The 21,215-nt window shown below is 40.5% G+C and overlaps 1 protein-coding gene across 2 annotated transcripts in view; it reads left to right on the top strand.

The window, feature by feature from the left end:
* Window positions 1–20,386, top strand: part of MLH1 (mutL homolog 1) — an 85,836-nt gene extending 65,450 nt beyond the window's left edge. For both annotated transcript variants that reach the window (XM_063450628.1, XM_063450629.1), the window contains exons 16-19: window positions 10,293–10,457; window positions 17,599–17,691; window positions 19,160–19,264; window positions 19,619–20,386. In XM_063450628.1, coding sequence (XP_063306698.1) covers window positions 10,293–10,457; window positions 17,599–17,691; window positions 19,160–19,264; window positions 19,619–19,780 — 525 coding nt within the window. In that variant the 3' untranslated portion in view covers window positions 19,781–20,386. The remainder of the gene's footprint in view (window positions 1–10,292; window positions 10,458–17,598; window positions 17,692–19,159; window positions 19,265–19,618) is intronic.
* The last annotated feature ends 829 nt before the right edge of the window (window positions 20,387–21,215 follow it).

Raw genomic sequence — 21,215 nt, forward strand, 5'->3', positions numbered from 1 at the left:
GTCTTGGGTCCAGAGTGGGTGGAGTCGGCGAGACCCCAACCAAACTGCGGCGGTTCGTGGGGTCTGCAGTGGTTATGGTGTCAGGCAGAGTGCTTGGAGACCTCGGAAAGCACTAGGAGCATCCGTCAGCGGAGGGTACCCGGTCGGGGTGCCAGCGGTTCCGTTACAGTGGTGGCAGCGGTGGGATGGCGTCCTAGTGCGAGGTAAAGCAGCTCAGAGACACAGTTCGTTTGGAGTTATAATTGAGGGCAACGTTCGTATTTGTACAGCGGCCCTGTTCACAACAGAATGGAGAGAGTTAGCACCTGGGCAGCGCTCACCTACGAGCAGGCGTTCCTTCGGGAAATGCGATGGCGACTGGCGTATTTTAGCAAGGATGTCCCGGACAGCGTTGTCCGGATACTTGAGGCTCACGTGGCCGAGGATCTGCAATACCAAGCAGAACGAGCGGGGTGGGGGACACCCAAGCCACAGCGGCAGTGTGAGTCCCAGAGAGCAGAAGGTGTCGTCCTTCCTCCCCAGCGGCAGTGTGTACCCCAGGGAGCAGAAGGTGCCGTCCTTCCTCCCCAGCGGCAGTGTGTAACCCAGGGAGCAGAAGGTGCCGTCCTTCCTCCCCAGCGGCAGTGTGTGTCCCAGGGAGCTGAAGGTGCCCTCCTTCCTTCCCAGCGGCAGTGTGTACCCCAGGGAGCAGAAGGTGCCGTCCTTCCTCCCCAGCGGCAGTGTGTAACCCAGGGAGCAGTAGGTGCCGTCCTTCCTCCCCAGCGGCAGTGTGTGTCCCAGGGAGCAGAAGGTGTCGTCCTTCCTCCCCAGCGGCAGTGTGTACCCCAGGGAGCAGAAGGTGCCGTCCTTCCTCCCCAGCGGCAGTGTGTAACCCAGGGAGCAGAAGGTGCCGTCCTTCCTCCCCAGCGGCAGTGTGTGTCCCAGGGAGCTGAAGGTGCCCTCCTTCCTCCCCAGCGGCAGTGTGTACCCCAGGGAGCAGAAGGTGCCGTCCTTCCTTCCCAGTGGCAGTGTGTACCCCAGGGAGATGAAGGGGTCGTCCTTCCTCCCCAGCGGCAGTGTTTAACCCAGGGAGCAGAAGGTGCCGTCCTTCCTCCCCAGCGACAGTGTGTATCCCAGGGAGCAGAAGGTGTCGTCCTTCCTTCCCAGCGGCAGTGTGTACCCCAGGGAGATGAAGGGGTTGTCCTTCCTCCCCAGCGGCAGTGTTTAACCCAGGGAGCAGAAGGTGCCGTCCTTCCTCCACAGCAGCAGTGTGTACCCCAGGGAGCAGAAGGTGCCGTCCTTCCTCCCCAGCGGCAGTGTGTAACCCAGGGAGCAGAAGGTGCCGTCCTTCCTCCCCAGCGGCAGTGTGTGTCCCAGGGAGCTGAAGGTGCCCTCCTTCCTTCCCAGCGGCAGTGTGTACCCCAGGGAGCAGAAGGTGCCGTCCTTCCTCCCCAGCGGCAGTGTGTAACCCAGGGAGCAGTAGGTGCCGTCCTTCCTCCCCAGCGGCAGTGTGTGTCCCAGGGAGCAGAAGGTGTCGTCCTTCCTCCCCAGCGGCAGTGTGTACCCCAGGGAGCAGAAGGTGCCGTCCTTCCTCCCCAGCGGCAGTGTGTAACCCAGGGAGCAGAAGGTGCCGTCCTTCCTCCCCAGCGGCAGTGTGTGTCCCAGGGAGCTGAAGGTGCCCTCCTTCCTCCCCAGCGGCAGTGTGTACCCCAGGGAGCAGAAGGTGTCGTCCTTCCTTCCCAGCGGCAGTGTGTACCCCAGGGAGATGAAGGGGTTGTCCTTCCTCCCCAGCGGCAGTGTTTAACCCAGGGAGCAGAAGGTGCCGTCCTTCCTCCACAGCAGCAGTGTGTACCCCAGGGAGCAGAAGGTGCCGTCCTTCCTCCCCAGCGGCAGATCATTAATGTGCAGGGAATTGGGAGCCCAGTCTCCATTCCCCAGCGGCAGAGTGTTCTATCGGGAGAGGAGCCTGTTACCCCCTCTCCCCAGCGACAGCTTAGTGTACCAGGGGGAGACTGTAAGCCCCACAACTGTACAGATGGGACCGTGGTCTCTGCACCTACAGCACAGGGTGTTCTAATGGGAGAGGAGCTGGTTACCACCTCTCCCCAGCGGCAGCTTAATGTACCAGGGGGAGACTGTAAGCCCCACAACTGTGCAGATGGGACTACGGTCTCTGCACCTACAGCACAGGGTGTAAGGACAGTCAGTCCTGTCCTCCAGCAACAAGGCTGCTTAGCCAAAGGGGAGACAGTCGGTCTCCCCCTCCAACAGCGGAACTATGTATCCAAAGGGGAGACAATCGGCCTCCAACGGCAGAGCTGCGCAGCTAAAGGGGAGACAGTCGGTCTCCAGCAACCAGGCTCCAACCAGACTACTCCCGTGGTAGTGCTGGCACCAGGGCAGAGTACCGCTGGCCTCTGCCCACTCAGCAACCCACCAAAACAGCCTACCAGTCCCCCACACAGCCGTGGTGAGGCATCTGGACCTGGACAAGTTTTTTCCTTACTCAGGTGTAATCACCATTTATTGTGGGTGGGCTGTACTGCTGTTCCTGTTTTGTGGGTGGGCTGCTGGACTAACAAGGGCACTGACCGGCAAGAGGTCAGGTACCCTGTTAGTCTGTTTGGAAAAGGGGAGAAATGTGACGAAACCAACCTCGCCACTGGGCATTGGAGAAGCCTGTTTGCCCGCCTCCTACCTGCTGACTATGGTCCCTTGAAAATTGGTACGTTTAGAGAACTATATTTGGGCATATTGTATTTTATTGTGCGACTGCTGGCCCTTTAAGTATAGTGAATGGTATTTTATTGTACTGCTGCTGGCCCTTTAAGAACTGTCTGGGGACATATTGAGACTTTGGGTAACAATACCCTTTAAGACTATGTCCCCAGACCTGTAAAATAACTTGCCCCTGGCTTTCTCCCACTTGGTTCAGTGTATAGGGCTTACTGAACCAAGTACCACACAGGCGGACCACCCAGAAGTTAAAGTGTGCAGGCAATTTACCTCCCAGGCTGTGAGGTTACTGCTGGTTAATTGCACGTGGCAGGGGCCATCTTTGTTCATTCGAATGCGGTCAGCGGTGTATGCTAAAGATTCTATGGAACTGAAATCGGCTACACATTTTGCCGAACACCGCTGACCCTTACCTTCTTCCATACTGAACTTGTAGCTCCAGAGACTAAGTCCCGTTCGAAATGGGACTTAGTCGTTTTTTCGGCATGAAATTGACCGGCCGCACAGCCCAAATCTATGGAACTGTTTTGGGCAGGAAAATGTGCTTGCGGTCGGTCATAAAGGGACCTCCAGCTAACTTTTGATCCACTGGGGGGATTTGGCTGATTTTTGGAAGGGTGTATGTTTAAAGTGTGCTGATTCCAAATATGTGTTTTTGGGAAGATTGGATGTACGGTTTTAAAGTTATAGCACATGTATAAAAACTGTTTTTTCCCTGGCTGTAATAATTATGTTAACTGGTTATCTGAGGGGAGGGAACTTGTGGGTTGTAACCGTTATGCTATTGGCTGTTTTACCCCGCCCCTGTGGGCGGTCTTTTGTGTGTAAGATGGAAATAAAAGCAGACTGGGTGTGCTAGCACCTCAGATCATCTTGTACCTTCATGAAGTTTCGGCCATGTTTGGGGGATTGGAGAACTACACTCTGGGGATTGCTATAATCACTATACTCCCCAGGGTATAATCGCTGAGCTCTGCTAAGAGCTTGTTCCTGTTCCTGCTCTCTGGAATTCGGAGAGGTCCACCTACTGGAAGCTGGACCCTGGTCTTGGGTCCAGAGTGGGTGGAGTCGGCGAGACCCCAACCAAGCTGCGGCGGTTCGTGGGGTCTGCAGTGGTTATGGTGTCAGGCAGAGTGCTTGGAGACCTCGGAAAGCACTAGGAGCATCCGTCAGCGGAGGGTGCCCGGTCGGGGTGCCAGCGGTTCCGTTACACTTAGAATGTGCCTTTAAGAATGACAAGCAATCAAGAGAGAAATTACTGTCAAATATGATCAACATAATTCTTTAATGTATTAAAGAATTTTACACAACTACATTTTACTTCTTGAAAATAGAATATTGGCAAATTGATATAATACTGCCATCTAATGCCCAAAGTATACATGGCATCGTGAGATATCTAATTTGTAGTATAGGGATGTCTACTTAAAGGCAACCCATAGACCAAAAATAACAATACAGGTAGTTCCCGACTTTACAAACTAATTAGTTCCGAAGCCTAGTTCATAAAGTGAGAGTTCATAAAGTGAGAACTATTTACCCATAGACACAATGTAATAAACATGGGTTCCGTTCCTGACCAACAAATTTTACTATTGACAACCTAAATTATTAAGTACAAATACAAAATAAAAGCATAGCAAATACCTATATGTTGTAGGACCGTTAAAGGAATACATATCATATTTAAATCTTCATCATATTATTATCTATCATCCTCAATGAAGAGACATGCTGCACTTGTTGAATGGGGCACCTCTCTTAATGCCCTCCTACTTCTTTACTTTCTTCTTTATCAATTTCTCGCTCTCCTTTATCAATTTTCTTTTCCTTCTTTTAATTTTTACACCTCTCTCAAACTCTCCTACTTCTCCTCTGTTACTTTCAAACTTGCATCTCTTGTTTAGCACTTTTCTTTTGCTCCTTTTATTTTTACAGCTCTCAAACTCTCTTCCTTCTCTTCTTTCTTAAAGGTCTAGAGCCCTCCTCGTGCTCCTCACTGTTGTTGCCTGCCACAACATGGCACAATGGCAAACACACAGACGGCAATGTCAGACACACACAGACAAATCAAATCCCTACTTAATAAGACACAGTGCAATAATATTACTGGTATGCCCATGAAAGGCAGAACGCCTACAGTACAGTCTAAACCTGTTTTTTTAGACTTGCCTTTATCTTCAGGAACTGTGTTCCTAATCCTCTTCTCTCTTCTTTTCTACTCCTGGCCACAAATTCTTCTCTTCTTGTTTGTGCTCCAAAGCATGCTCCTCGGTCCTAATTCGCGAACCACTGACAGAAAATGGGCGTCAAACAAAATGGCGGGGCATCAAGGAAAAAGTCATAAAGTCAGGAGTTTATTAAGCGGGAAATGCCTGTAGTTATTTTGGGCCGAGACTTATCCACTGCAGCCTCCAGCTCATGCTGACATCATCTGCGATCTCATCCAGTCCTTAGAGAGTGCATGTACAGCAAAACGCTGATCTCCTCCAAACGCTGTTATCAGGAATGAGTTTTGCTTGGTTATGGAGATTGAAGACAGCCAATGGAAAGTGATTGCGGAGAGACTGAAGATGGCCATTAGAGGCTTACTTAACCTTTAATCTAAAGATTGCATTTTTTTTTATTTTATTTTTACAAAAAGGCAGTGTTTTACATTAAAGGGTTAAACGTACATGACCACTGTACCCAAACCATTTTAGTGTTCCTTGAGGCCATGACTATTGTCATGTCATAGTGTCATATCTGAGAATCTCTGTTCTGGTTCTTAGAAATACACCGGCCTTCCATGTATATCCCAGTCAGAACCCACATCTCATTCACCTGGGGTTCCCTTACATGTCTAGTCCTGCAGCCAACGCTGAGGAAGGCGGGCCGGCATATTTTTCCTGCACAGAAGCGGTGTTGCGACTCTAACTATGTCCCAAGTCTCGGATAGCATCATTCTCAATGCGGGTGGAGCCTCCATACAATCGTATTGTAATAGATGAACATGCACCCAAAGGACAGCCTCTTAAAAGGGCAGGGGGCAATATAATTAGGAATGGTGGAGACAGATTTACCAATAGAGTGGGAGGGGTGAGGCCCTCTCCCCTATATAACCACATTTCACCATGTCCTCTCTGGTCAGTTATACTTCTATTGTCTCCCTAATATTTGACCCACTTTTGCCTGTTTCCTTGTTTATGATCCTGTGCTGCCTGCCTCTGACCTTACCTTAACTAAGTTTACGCTTATTCCTTTTTGATACCTCACTTCGGCTTATAGCTTCTATTTGGGCTTCTCATGTTAGAACCAAAACAATACCTCAGACATAGTTATATAGTTATCTAGGTAAAAAAAAACCTAAAATCCATCAAGTTCAACCGTGAAGCCCATTCTTTTATGCCATTAATGTAAAAGAAGCAAACCCCTCACCCCAATTGTAGCCATTTCCAATAATGTCACACAAAGAAAAAAAATCCTTCTTGTCTCCATAATGATGTTGAAGAATATTGTGTTTATGCAAAAAAGCATCCAAGCCTTTTAAAAATGTATCTATAGAATCTGATAACACAACCTAGTTAGGCAGATAATTTCACAACGTTATTGTTTTTACTGTTTTTTTTCTTCTGCTCTAAGCACATATGCCTTCCAGTCTCAGTGAGTGGCCTCTTATCTGTTGTATACTCCTGATAATGAACAGGTTAGCACACAGAGGTTTTTACTGACACTGTATATATTTGAATAGTGCTTTCGTATCACCTCTGAGGTGCCTTTTTTTTCTGTAGAAAACTATTACAGTTTTCCTCATAACTAATGCTTTCCATCCCCCTTACTAGTTTTGTAGCTTGCCTCTGCACTTTCTCTAGTTCTGCAATATACTTCTTTAAAACAGGTGCCAAAATTGCACCACATATTGTTTACTATGATTTTTAAAGAGGCAAAATGTATATGTATTGAATCTCCTCTGTCTCTTGCCTGCCCAGTCCCCCAATATATATTGTTCAGACTGTATTTTCACACCTTGTTATGTGCCATCTGCAAACACCAACAAATAGAAACATAGAATGTGACGGCAGATAAGAACCATTTGGCCCATCTAGTCTGCCCAATTTTCTAAATACTTTAATTAGTCCCTGGCCTTATCTTATAGTTAGGATAGCCTTATGCCTATCCCACGCATGCTTAAACTCCTTTACTGTGTTAACCTCTACCACTTCAACTGGAAGGTTATTCCATGCATCCACTACCCTCTCAGTAAAGTAATACTTCTTGATATTATTTTTAAACCTTTACCCCTCTAATTTAAGACTGTCCTCTTGTTGAGGTAGTTTTTCTTCTTTTAAATATAGTCTCCTCCTTTACTGTGTTAATTCCCTTCATATATTTAAATGTTAATATCATATCCCCCCTCCTGCAATCCATGAACCAGTTTAGTAGCCCTTCTCTGAACTCTCTCTAAAGTATCAATATCTTTCTGGAAATACGGTCTTCAGTACTGCGTATAAAACTCCAAGTGAGGTCTTACCAGTATTCTGTACAATGGCATGAGCACTTCCCTCTTTCTACTGCTAATGCTTCTCCCTATACAACCAAGCATTCTGCTAGCATTTCCTGCTGCTCTATTACATTGTCTGCCTACCTTTAAATCATCTGAAATAATTACCTCTAAATCCCTTTCCTCAGATGTTGAGGTTAGGACTCTATCAAATATTCTGTACTCTGCCCTTGGGTTTTTACATCCAAGATGCATTATCTTGCACATATCCACATAAAATGTCAGTTGTCACAACTTTTTTCTTGTTTACCTAAATCATTTGCCATTTGGCTTATCCCTCCCGGAACATCAACCCTGTTACATATCTTAGTATCATCAGCAAAAATACATACCTTACCATCAAGACCTTCTGCAATATCACTAATAAAAATATTAAAGTTAATGGGTCCAAGTACAGATCCCTGTGGTACTCCACTGGTGACAAGCCCATGCTTTGAATATACTCCATTGACTACAACCCTCTGTTGCCTGTCACTCTGCCACTGCCTTACCCATTCATCAATATTGGAATCCAAACTTAAAGGACCACTCTAGTGCCAGGAAAACATACTCGTTTTCCTGGCACTAGAGTGCCCTGAGGGTGCCCCCACCCTTAGGAACCCACTCCCGCCGGGCTCTGGGGGGAGGAAGGAGTTAAACTTACCTCTTTCTCCAGTGCTGGGCTGGGAGCTTTCCTCCTCCTCTCCTTCTTCCTTGCGACGTCATCGGCTGAATGCGCATGCGCTGCAGGAGCCGCGCTCGCATTCAGCCGGTCGCATAGGAAAGCATTTACAATGCTTTCCTATGGACGCTTGCGTGCTCTCACTGTGATTTTCACAGTGAGAAGCACGCAAGCGCCTCTAGCGGCTGTCAATGAGACAGCCACTAGAGGTTTTGGAGGCTGGATTAACCCTCAGTATAAACATAGCAGTTTCTCTGAAACTGCTATGTTTATAAAAAAAAGGGGTTAATCATAGAAGGACCTGGCACCCAGACCACTTCATTAAGCTGAAGTGGTCTGGGTGCCTAGAGTAGTCCTTTAAAGATTGCAGTTTATTGATAAGCCTTCTATGTGCAACAGTGTCAAAAGCCTTACTGAAATCTAGGTAAGCAATGTCTACTGCACCACCCTGATCTATTATTATAGTTACCCAATCAAAAAAATAAGATTAGTTTGGCATGATCTTCCTGAAGTAAACCCATGTTGTCTCTGATCTTGGAATTCATGTAATTTTAGATGTTCAACAATCCTATCCTTTAACATTGTTTCCATTACTTTCCCCACTACTGAAGTAAGGCTTACTGGCCTATAGATGCCCGACTCCTTCCTATTGCTTTTCTTGTGAATGAGCACAACATTTGCTGCGCTCACCCACGCTACAAGAGAGGTACGCTACATAAGTTCCTGTACCTCGGTTCGTACTGATCCGCTCGGCCACGCTACACAGAGTGCCTGGCAGGAGGGAGCGCTGTGCGCCCACCTCCTGCCGGTCACTCCGATCTAGCGCCCTAAGGCGGCCGCTTGTTCCCCCTTATGGACGCGCCGGCCCACCCATTCATTATCGGTATTGCCGGTGATTATCGGACGGTACCGATGCTTACAAAAAATCTGAATATTGGCAAAACCGATAATCGGTCAATCCCTAGCTCTGAGTGGTACAAACACCGCTCAAGGATAAATCTGAAGCTGGCCTCTTTTGATGTTCACAATGTAAACGGCATATGAAAGGAATAAAACGAGATATAGTGCGCACTTTTTCAAACAATAGTACTTTTTAAAAAAAAACATATAAAATCTACTCACAATTTCAACAGCACCTTTTGCTCAATAATATCAGCTTGTGTGGTATGATCCCCACCAAGGATATATGTAGGTTGATGTGGGGATTCTTTTTAGATTAAAAATATCAAATGCAGGATAAAAAATACACAACATTTTGAGTGTAAAAACAGTGTTTACTGTAAAATACCACACACAAAAAAAACAGATAAAGTCCTATATAGTCATGACACGTTTCTCCCATAGGCTTTCTCAAGTGATCTCTTGAGAAAGCCTATGGGTTAAATGCATTGTGGTTATATAAAAGGACTTAAACATTGTTTTTATCCTCTAAATGTATCTTTACTTTTTATGTATTTTTTAGCCTATAGTGTGAATGGATAAGTGATTTTGCAATCTTGAAATAAAGGAGTGTGAGTGAGGGGGTTAAAATGTAGTTAGCTGAATGAACATTTAGAATTTTACTTTCTTGAAGAACTGGTTCAAGTTAAAGAGTTTTAAAAACTGTTAAAGGGATAAAGTCTATATAAAGTGGGATCAAGAGCGGATGAAATGTTTATAGTGGCTGGAGAGTTCCTGTAAGTTTTTAAAAAACTGCCCAAAGTAAAGGATGGATATTGTCATTATAAAGATGATTGATGCATTTCTGCAAAAATACTCGTAAAGAATTTTATGTTGAAGAGCAACTGATTTGGTGAGGGTCAATGAAAATCATTCAAGACTTCCATTTTATATCTGGAATGCAAAAGTTGAGAGTTGCAACTTTGTGGCTTATTGAGAAATAGGAGATCTGCAAATGGGCGTTAATTTGAAAAGAACATTTCACTATCCACATACAAAAAACACTGTCTAGTGGATATACACCCAATTGAAACGTGCATGTATTTGATTATGTATTTTTTCATTGGTGTTATATCTAAAAATGGCTTGCAAAAGCTGCACATTTCTTGTTTGAACCCCACCCATACATTCTGTGGCTGTCCAATTGTATATTTCTCAATCCAGCTCTGTGACAAGTCTTTGCAAGGAGGTTGCACTCTGAGCAATTGCAGCCTCTTGTGTTTAGCTCCACTGAGCTAAACAAACCAGGAAGTAAGACTGGTTGTTTGATTAACAGCTATGTGTAACAAGGTTAATTTGTGAAAGTGACAATTTCTATTGAAGCACAACAAGATGAAATGTTTTATGGGTCTGGAGTGTCTCTTATTGCCATTATGTCCCCTACTGCCATTATGTTGATGTGAACATATTATAATAGACCCTTGTGAATTTCATTAGGAATATGCTCCACTTTATGATTTGGCAATGCTAGCCTTGGATACACCGGACAGTGGATGGACGGAAGAAGATGGACCTAAAGAAGGACTGGCAGAGTACATAGTTCAGTTTCTGCAAAAAAAGGCTGAGATGCTGAGAGACTACTTCTCACTTGAAATTGATGAGGTGATATTAACTTATTTTAAAAAGGTCTTCTGCATACAGTTGTACTAAATTGATCACCTAAGTTAGTATATGTGCAGAATTCATGCTTGGAAATGGTTGGTTTCAGAGTTAGATGCCATATATCCGTTTTGGTTGTTACATGTGATATTTTACGTTTGCTATATAACTACCTCTATATCAACATATTCAATAAACTGATGTCTACACATGCTGGCAAAATATGCATAAGGTAGCCATCTGGTGCATACCAGCTGTTTTGCGTTTCATTTTATTAACCATTTGAGATGCAATGCATGTGTAACCAAAGCCTATTCTGGCAACTTCTCCCTTTCCCTGCATGCACACATATTATATATAGTTTGATGGATAAACAGGGCTTTCTTTTGATAACCTATGGTATACATAACACAACATGAAATATGAATAAAATATAAAAAGATTGGGAAAAATCATTTATTTTTCCCAGTTTGCATTTAAAAATTTCTACACTTTAAGTTAACTCACAAAATATTCACGGATTAGTCTTGATTGTTAAAATGCCCAATAGGATTTCATTACCATTTTAGAAGTTATAAAACAAGGAGTGAATTGTGGTTTTAAAGTCTTTGCAAAATTTGGCAGATTTAAACTTTAATAGTAATCACTGAATCTAAAACTACTATACAAAAGTATGTATTTGTAGAAAGTACATCTCCCAGACTATTTCATGTAGAGCATTTGGACACTTTTCATTTAACCATTTTATCACCAACCTCAAATATTTAATATATTTTGTATAATTTTTGTGTGGTTTTAACACCTGTTTTATTCTCATGGGGAAATTCACAGACCATGTGTCTCAGTACTGTAATGTTTTAATATTTGTATTCTGCTACTATTCTCCAGTACATTGATGTTCCACATGTATACCTTTGCCACTAATCTAACCACTTATCCCAGCTCTAACCCCACTTCCCTTTGCTGGCATCAGTACTGACAACAGCAGAGGGATTTGCCACCTCTCACAGGATAGAGCACTATGTGCTCTGTGATTGCAGCATGAGAGGAAGATATCCCTCTGAAGCTGCAGCTTCATGCTGGGTAACTGGCATCATTGTCAGCTGGGGGGCATGCATTGAGACTTGCTTGGGGTCTTTTCATAACTTGGAGATCTTCCTCTGTCTGGAGGCAGGCTCTGAATCGCCACTGCTGATTTATAAGTCTATGGACAGTGCTCATTTTGAGCTCTGCACACATTGCATCTGTCAGTCTGGAGCCAATAATTGTGGACCCTCTTGTATTGAATGATAACCTGGTAGCAGCAGGAAAATGAGTTTGTTTTCCTGGCACTATAGTGCTCCTTTAAGTGGTCAGTTATATGGAATTATCACATTGTAAGATTTGGGCAGGTTACAATTCTGCAGTTTATTACATGTTGCAGGTCATACAAAATACAAAAGACTAAGTAGCAATGCCCACACAAAAATACAGTTTGTTAAATTTTACAACCACAAAAAAAACACTCCAAACAAGGTAAGGAAACTCCCACAGTAAATGCCAGTATTGTACTAAAGGACTAAATGTATAAATAACTAAAAGTAATTTGTTTACAGTAGCAAAGGGAATCAATATAACATAACCAATATAACTGGTCACTTTAAATTCTTAAATAAAATAATTACTTGAGTTTGAAACAATTCCACTAATAAAGTTATAATTGAGGGTGACACAAATTTCGTGTTGGATAGCAAACTGGACATCATTAGAGAAAATTTATACCAAAATAATGATTACAAAATTTAAAAATTGGCAAGTTTATTTTTTCATGGCCTGTTCGGTTGTTGGCGAATCCAACACAAAAATGAAAGATATTACACTTATCATTCAACTCCTTGTAGCATGTATTCTCGTATTGATAGGTCCTTAGCTAATGAACAAACCATTAATATAACAAAAACTAAAATTCTAGACATCCGTCAGATCATGCCCTATTACTAATTACATTTAGATGAATCTCTTCAGGCAAACCCAAATAGATCTTGGAGAGTTAGGGATTACTTAAAGCTTTTATTTTCCAAATCAGTAATTAACAGAAAAAAAGTTTAAAGAATTACCTTGAAGAAAATTTGAACCCAAATTTGTCTGATTCTTCCATTTGGAATGCCCATAAAGCAGTATTAAGAGGACATTTCATTCGAATGGTTTCTTATTTGAAGAAGAACAGATCTAAAAACCTGAACGATTCAGAAAAAGAGCGTTATAATTTAAATTCAAAAAACAAATTTGATCCTTCTTCGTCTCTCAGCACAAGTATTAACCCCTTAAGGACTGAGCTAAATGTACACGTGATCAAAACAAAACGTAAACAAAAACTTGAATTTGCGCTATATGTCTGTTCAGGCGTAATTCCCCTCGTTCATATTATGTGCACCCACATTATTATGTATCATTTATTCAGGGGAAACAGGGCTTTCATTTAACATCAAATATTTAGGTATGAAACATCATTTAATATAAATAAAATATCAATAAATGGGAGAAAATAAGAATTCAAAATATATATTTTTTAGTTCTATGTGACATTTTAACTGTGAATGTCATAATACTGTTTGCTTTTTTTGCAATTGTGAAGAAGTGGCTACTAAAAAAGACTGGACATACCCCCTTTGCAATACCTTGGGTTGTCTACTATTGCAAATGGTATGTCGTCATGGGGGTAATTTTCATTCCTGGGCTACCATACGGTCTCAAAGGCAACATAACCTGGTGAATTTCAGTGTGAAAAAACTAAAAACGCTCTGTAACTTTTGAAAACACCAAAAAAACTGTACATTAGGGGTGCTGTTATACTCGGGAGACTTCTCTGAACACAAATATTAGTGTTTCAAAACAGTAAAACGTATCACAACAATTATATTGTCTGTGTTAGTGCCATTTGTGTGTGAAAAATGCAAAAAAATTAGCTTTCAATGACGATATCATTGTTGTGATACATTTTACTGTTTTGAAACACTAATATTTGTGTTCAACGAAGTCTTCTGAGTAAAACAGTATCCCCCCATGTACAGGTTTTATGGTGTTTTGGAAAGTTACAGGGTTAAATATGGTGCTAGCAAATTAAATTTCCTGGACTTTTTCCCTGGGTTGTGAGGCAGGCCCCGCAAATTGTAATTAATAAAATGACCTAATTATGTAAAATGATTACATAAATATATACGTAGAATTATTATATGTATATAATATAATTTGTATTTCTATATAGGTGTGTATATGTTTGTGTATGTGTGTGTGTGTATATATATTGATATATATAGTGATATATACTTATATACTTAGGTAAATAGATATATACATTATTTCTTTCTACATGTATTTTGATATCAATATATATTAATTTTAAAATACAGTTAGAACGAATTTACACATATATGTATGTATGTATATATATATATTTTTTACGTATTTACATATTTATTTTATATTATAAATAAATCTATATAATGAACTATATATATAATCAATATCATTGTACGTGTATTTTGATATTAATATATATTTATAATTATATATAAATATTAAAATACACTTAGTGTATGTATATGTGTGTGTGTATATATATATATAAAACGTAGATCGTGTATATATAATAAATATATATATATGATCCAAGTATATATATATTTTTTTTTTACTATTTTCAGGCAACGGCTATGCCGTTCATGTGATCGTGAGGTCCTCACAAGGACCTCACGATCACATGGCACAAGGGGGCCGGAAATGACGGAGGGGGACTCACTGTGCTGCGAGGTGAGTCCCCACACCACGATCACCAGCGTGGGATCGCCGGCGACCGGGTAAGCACATAGGATGGCTTGGGCGTTCCATGCTGCCCGCCGGCGTTTAGAGCCGGGTCCCCAAGGACGGAATAGAACGCCCTCAGTCCTTAAGGGGTTAAAGAAATTAAAAACAAAATTAACTCAATTCATTTAGAACATACGGACCTGATGTTGAGGAGACAAAAGCTAATATTTTATCCAAAGGGTAATAAGGCTTCATCACTTCTTGTCTCTAAGCTAAGACATACAATTTCCCAAACAAGAATTGAACATTTAATAAATGAAGAAGGTTCTAAAACAACTAATCCTCACAAAATTTGTAATTCCTTTGCTAAATTTTACAAAAAGTTATACAATTTGGCTTCAGACCCGACCATTAAACAACTAACTTGCAAATCAATATGGTCATTCTTGGATAAAATTCCAGTGAAACAAATTTCAAAAGATAATTTGGCCTCCCTGAACTCACCAATCTCCCATGCTGAAATTTTAAATACGATCAATAGTATTCCTGATGGTATGGCTCCTAGACCTGATGGTTTTACAATGTTATATTACAAAAAATTCTCCTGTATGTTAACCCCCGTATTTAAGTAAATTATTTAACCAATATTGGAATAATGGTACAATGCCTGGAGGAAAATCTGTGTGCTCAAATCATAACATTGCCTAAGCCTGGTAAACCACCAAATGCTTGTTCAAATTATCGCCAAATATCATTAATAAATAATGATGCAAACATTTTGGCAATTAGACTATCAAAATTTCTTCCTTCACTGAATGATAATGACCAGGTTGGCTTTGTGTTAGATCGTCAGGCCCCGGATAGCACCAGAAGATACATTAATTTAATTCATCAAATAAAGCTAGGACGCACACCTTCTCTGCTTCTTTCTTTAGATGGAGAGAAGGTGTTTAATAGAATTCACTGGGAATACCTTAGAGAAGTTATGTCTAGATTTGGCTTGCCGGATACTTTTATTGGTGCCGTATTCACTTTATACTCTAATCCAGGGATAGGCAACCTTCGGCACTCCAGATGTTTTGGACTACATGCCCCATAATGCTTTTACACCCATAATGCTGACAAAGCATCATGGGAAGTGTAGTCCAAAACATCTGGGGTACCGAAGGTTGCCTATGCCTGCTCTAATCCAACCATCAATCCAAAGTCTCTGCATCTGGTTTCATATCAGAAAGTTTTTCATTATCTAATGGTACAAGACAGGGTTGCCCATTGTCACCACTTTTATTTGTGATGGCAATGGAGCCTTTGGCGGAAATCATTAGACGCTGTCCAGAGATTGAAGGCATTGTGGTGGGAGACAAAGAACACAAAATTGGCCTATTTGTGGATGACATCATGCTTTCATTAAAAAATCCATTGTCTTCACTTGCACAGCTTATGTCAATCCTGCAAGAATTCTACAATATATCCCAATTCACAAGCTCTTTCCTTTTTTGTCCCAAGACTTGAATTGGATAATTAAAAAAAATAAATTTGATTTGGCATAAATTTATGTAAGAACCTATCAAGGATGCATGATTGCAATTTGCTAAAAATTTGGTCAAAAGAAGACATAGCAAATTGGTGTGATCTCGAAATCTCTTGGTTAGGCAAAATTAATTTGATTAAAATGAATGTCCTCCCAAAAATACTGTATTTCATTAGAGCCATCCCTCTCAAAATCCCCATCTCATTTTTCAAAGTAATACATTCAACACTTTTTTTTAAAACTTATCTGGAATTATTAACGGAATAGAATCAAATTGGCAGTTTTACAAAAGACCAGAGTTTAGGGAGGATTGGGCCTACTGTTTTTTTCCATATCTACCATGCTACAAATGCAGCAGCAGCCCTTAAATTAAATTTGGATTCACATAAACCCCAATGGATTCCCACAAATTTGAGACAAAAACTATATTCACTATTTCCAACCTCAAAAATAACTATTAAAGCATGGAATTTTTAAATTAATTAGACCAAAAACAAATTTATCAAGAGCAACTCCCTTATCAATTTTGATCAAATAATTACCTGATTTTGACTCTCCATATTGGTCCTCTCACTCAATCATATTGATAACCTTATAAAAAAAATAATAAACTCATATCCTTTAACCAATTAAAAGATACACACGCACGCACGCACGCGCATGCGTGCGCGCGCGTCAGATTTCATGTTACATTGGGAAGGGAACTTAGGCGTGGCATTTGGTCTGGATGATTGGAATGGTTTTATTTTATCGTTCAAAAGTACTACACAGTGCATCTGGGGTTGCTGTATCTCTTGTGCAGAGGGAACTTGCTGCCATTTCAGTTCTGGACTGCCCGTATGGTTGGGACCAGGCTGATATGCTTCCGATATGTTCTCTTTGTAATGACACAGTTGAGCAAAAATTTAGAGACCTGAGCGGGGACTTACTGAAGGGCAAGCTACTGAGTTTCTCTAAGCTTTTGTCAGTTCTCAAGAGTTTTCATATTCTTTGTTTTTGCTATAATCACACTACCACCAACATCTGATCGGCTCCTGATGGAGGTGCGGAAATGTGCATCTTGACATCTGATATTTTATTTTACACTTTCACAAATTGAGCACTTTAATTGCACTAAATAGATGCCGATCAGAGCTTAGTGGTAGTGTGATTATAGGTAGCATAGTATAGGACTGTATTAGGTTGTTGCATTACTTGTTACAACTGATGTTTCACTTGCTACTGTAAACACACTACTTTTAGTTATTTATACATTTAGGAAATTGTACATCTAGTACTTTAGGACCATACTGATAGTTACTGTGGGAGTTTCCTTACCAGATAGGGGATCTTGTTTATTGGTCACCCCTTCATAGGTTTTGTGATTTCCAACTTTAAGGGTTCAGGCCCAGGATAGCCTGGTACTATCCCCAGTAACAAATCTCCTTTTGGATTTTTTTTTTCTAGGATTAGTGTTTACATTTTACAAAGCTACTTAAAATCCCACATTTTAGCAAATAGTGGTGGCATTAACACAATATGGCCGTATGGTGGAACTTAATCCCCCTATATTGGTGGGCCTACACTAATTTTAACATGGGAGACAAACATGCTAACTACAATATTTTCAACTTTTTTTTTGTGTGTGTGTTTTTGCTAAAATGTATTTAGAATTATATATGTTTACAATGCATTTAGATTAATTGAATGCAGTTTAAGTTATATTGACTTAGCACTGGCACTTAAGGGCTTATCCAGTACATTTTCAGAGGTTGTTCATCACCTCAGTCACCACTGGCTGCTATTAACAAAGTGATATGCTCAATTACTTAATTATGCTTCTGTTTACAGAAAGGAAACCTTACAGGACTTCCACTATTGATTGACAACTATATTCCACCTTTGGAAGGATTACCAATGTTTATCCTACGTTTAGCCACAGAGGTAAATAGCTTTTCTGGACAGGTCTTAAAAGTACATCTTTTTGTAAACATCTCATTCAGTTTAATCAAAATATATAGAGCAAACTCTATTATTGTAAATTTAGATGTCATTCGTTGAGGCTACATGAACTCTCACAACATCATGGACCAGTGCTCAACATTATTGCTGGATTGCATGTTAGAGAAATTGTAATCCTGTGGATAGATTTTGGCCAGCAAAAAAAAAGTTAAATAAATCACAATCACACTTACCCTGTCACAAAGTATAGAACAATTCTGGATAAAGAAACTATGGATAGAGTCTTCTGTAAAGGGATTCCACTAAGATTTTATAACAATACTGTACTCCTGAAATATGGCATGAGCTATCAAGTAATGCTACAAATAATCCATGTATATTTGTTTTCTGGACAGTGTGCTCCTTAATCCTGTAGTGACCAATTCTCACTTAGTTAATTAATTTATGGAATTCAACCTCATCATTCTTTTGAACAGGCCAGGTCACATAGTGTATGGTTTACATTTTAAATGTTTTTTTTTTCTTTTCCTAATTATGCTAAAACTATCTACCAAAGCAAATGTGTGGTCAACCTGTTTTTTCCAAGTAAAAAACAAACCAACACAAAACCTTGTATATTAAGTTGCCGTATAGCCAACTCTTAAAGACAGAGGTATCAGCAAATATTAAAGGACCACTATAGTGCCAGGAAAACATACTCGTTTTCTTGGCACTATAGTGCCCTGAAGGTGCCCCCACCCTCAGGGACCCCCTCCCGCCGGGCTCTGGGATGAGGAAAGGGTTAAAACTTACCTTTATTCCAGCGCCGGGCGGGGAGCTCTCCTCCTCCGATCCTCCCTTTTGGCTGAATGTGCATTCGCGGCAAGAGCTGCTCGCGCATTCAGCCGGTCGCATAGGCATTTACAATGCTTTCCTATGGACGCTTGCAAGCTCTCACTGTGATTTTCACAGTGAGAATCACGCAATCGCCTCTAGCGGCTGTCAGTGAGACAGCCACTAGAGGATTTGGAGGCTGGATTAACCCTATTATAAACATAGCAGTTTCACTGAAACTGCTATGTTTATAAAAAAAAAAAGGGTTAATCCTAGAGGGACCAGGCACCCAGACCACTTCATTAAGCTGAAGTGGTCTGGGTGCCTAGAGTGGTCCTTTAAGTAGTGCTTTGCAATGGCTGGCAAGAAATAGGCTGAAATTGACATCTGCTGCTAAAAGACCTTAATCAGTTAATTCTTCCTGATCAATGCGGCTGGGGACACAACCTAGGAGTTAAACGATTGTTCAATGTCCCCAGGGACACTTGCTCTCTTAATGACTTCATCTGAAGTTATGGGGATGGAGTGCCTCATTAATATTTGTATGTGGTTTTGCACATTGCTATTATCTATGAAGTTAGATATTTTTATTTAATTTGTTTCTTCAGCTTTGTAACTTTATTTTTTTTGCCTCTAGGTGAACTGGGATGATGAAAAGGAATGCTTTGAAAGCTTTAGTAAAGAATGCTCTATGTTTTATTCCATAAGAAAGCAGTACATACTGCAGGAACATGCAACTGAGGTGAGCATCAATGGTGTTCATTTGCAGCCCTGAACAGGGTAAACCTTTTATTTATTTTGTATTTATATTGTGTATAATATGCAGACATTAACATGTGTTAAAATGAAGATGACATTTCAAAAAAAATTTTTTTTTTTTTTGCAATTGCTTGCAATGTTTTTATCTTCCATTTGCAGTATTTGTAGCAGACCTGCCTTTTGGGCATTATAATAGACTTGCTTTAGGCATTGCTTTAGGCATTATAATAGACTTGCTTTTAGGTACACATACTTATGAGTACAATAGGAAGATTTTTGACAAAAGTTAAGTTTTTAATCTTCATAAACAATTTCACCCTTCTATGTTTAGAACAAGGATTCTGAATTAGGTTCAGCATCCTGGCGATGGACAACAGAACACATCCTGTACAAAGCTTTCCGGACTCACTTGCTACCTCCAAATCCATTTGCAGAAGATGGAAGCATCTTACAGCTTGCAAACCTTCCAGATCTTTACAAAGTATTTGAAAGATGCTAGTGTACCCCCTGCCAATAGATATATAACATCCATATTGGGAATATATATACGTCATCCTTCACTGTAAGGAACCACTAACTTTATTATCTATCACAGATTGGAGCATATGAGGTATATATTGTTAATTCAATTCCTGCTGGTTGGATGGGACATCACTATGCACTCAGTTCCAATTACATTTCCTGGTGGTTTTGGTTTCCATGGACATAATTTGTGTATGTGTTTCTTCTAGGCACAATGCATAAATAACTCTATAAAATATATATTTAATACTCAACATTAAGCACAGGTACAAGTTATTAATTGAAAGGTAAATGGTTGTGAAAGTGAATTTCAAATTTAAGTCAGACTACTCTAACTGAAAATGTATTTGATTTGGATAATTTTTCTAGTGTGGCTATTTTATCTCTAAATTAAGTCTTCAGCTCCATGTGTAAAAAGTAGAATTCATGATTTAATACAGTGTCACAAATATGTACCTTTAAATGCAATCACAAAGTGTACCGTTAGAGAGCAAGTGTGCATCTGTTTTAGGTGTTATTTTCTGATATGTGAATATTATATAAGGTAATGATTGAATGCTAAATAAAGAGGAGTATTTTTGCATTGTTTTGTATTTTGTTTAACTTTATTTTAAATTACTATATTGAAAAGATTATCCAGATATAACCTGACTACATCCAAATTAGCAACCTTAAAACCAGGAATGAAATGAGAGGTAAACGGTTTGGAATATAGGTTCACACAACTACTCTATCTCAAAAGTAATATTAAAGAATTATTGTACATTAGATCTGCAAATGCAGCAAAGGAAGTAAGCAAGACATTTTAAAAAAATTACTCCCCGTAAATTCAATTTTCCATAGGATAAGTGGTAGTACAACAACATCAAGACAGGCAGAATTGACCCTATAAAATTCTCAGTTAGTATCACCGCCCCCCACAATCTACAAGTACTTGCCTACCCCCCAAAAAACCCACAGGAATAATAACCTGAAAATACTTATATACTACTATTATAATACAGATTTCTCTTGCTATTTCCAATAGATATTACCGCTAATTCTATGGAAAATTGAATTTATGATGAATACAAATTCTGTTATTTCATACAGATAGCGGCAGTACAACTGCAGGGACATAAGCTGCACTGAATGCTTACTTGATGTTTGTTTGTAGAACCTTTTGCCCAAACAAATCATCATCACAGGCAAGAATGTCTAACTTGTATATGCTTTGCAAATTAATTCGGCTGAGGATTCTACTTTTGATGCTCAGGGTGTTGAGGTTGCTCTTGTGGAATGCGGTTTAATTCGGGGAGACTTCCCTATGCTTTAATAAGCAAGGAGTATGGTATTCTTAATCCATCATGCTATATTAGCTTCCGAGGCTGCTTTGCATTTACTTTTTCGTTCATTTCTGCTGAAAAGAAGCG

This window comes from Pelobates fuscus, chromosome 4, assembly GCF_036172605.1.
Source record: "Pelobates fuscus isolate aPelFus1 chromosome 4, aPelFus1.pri, whole genome shotgun sequence".
Classification (NCBI taxonomy): domain Eukaryota; kingdom Metazoa; phylum Chordata; class Amphibia; order Anura; family Pelobatidae; genus Pelobates; species Pelobates fuscus.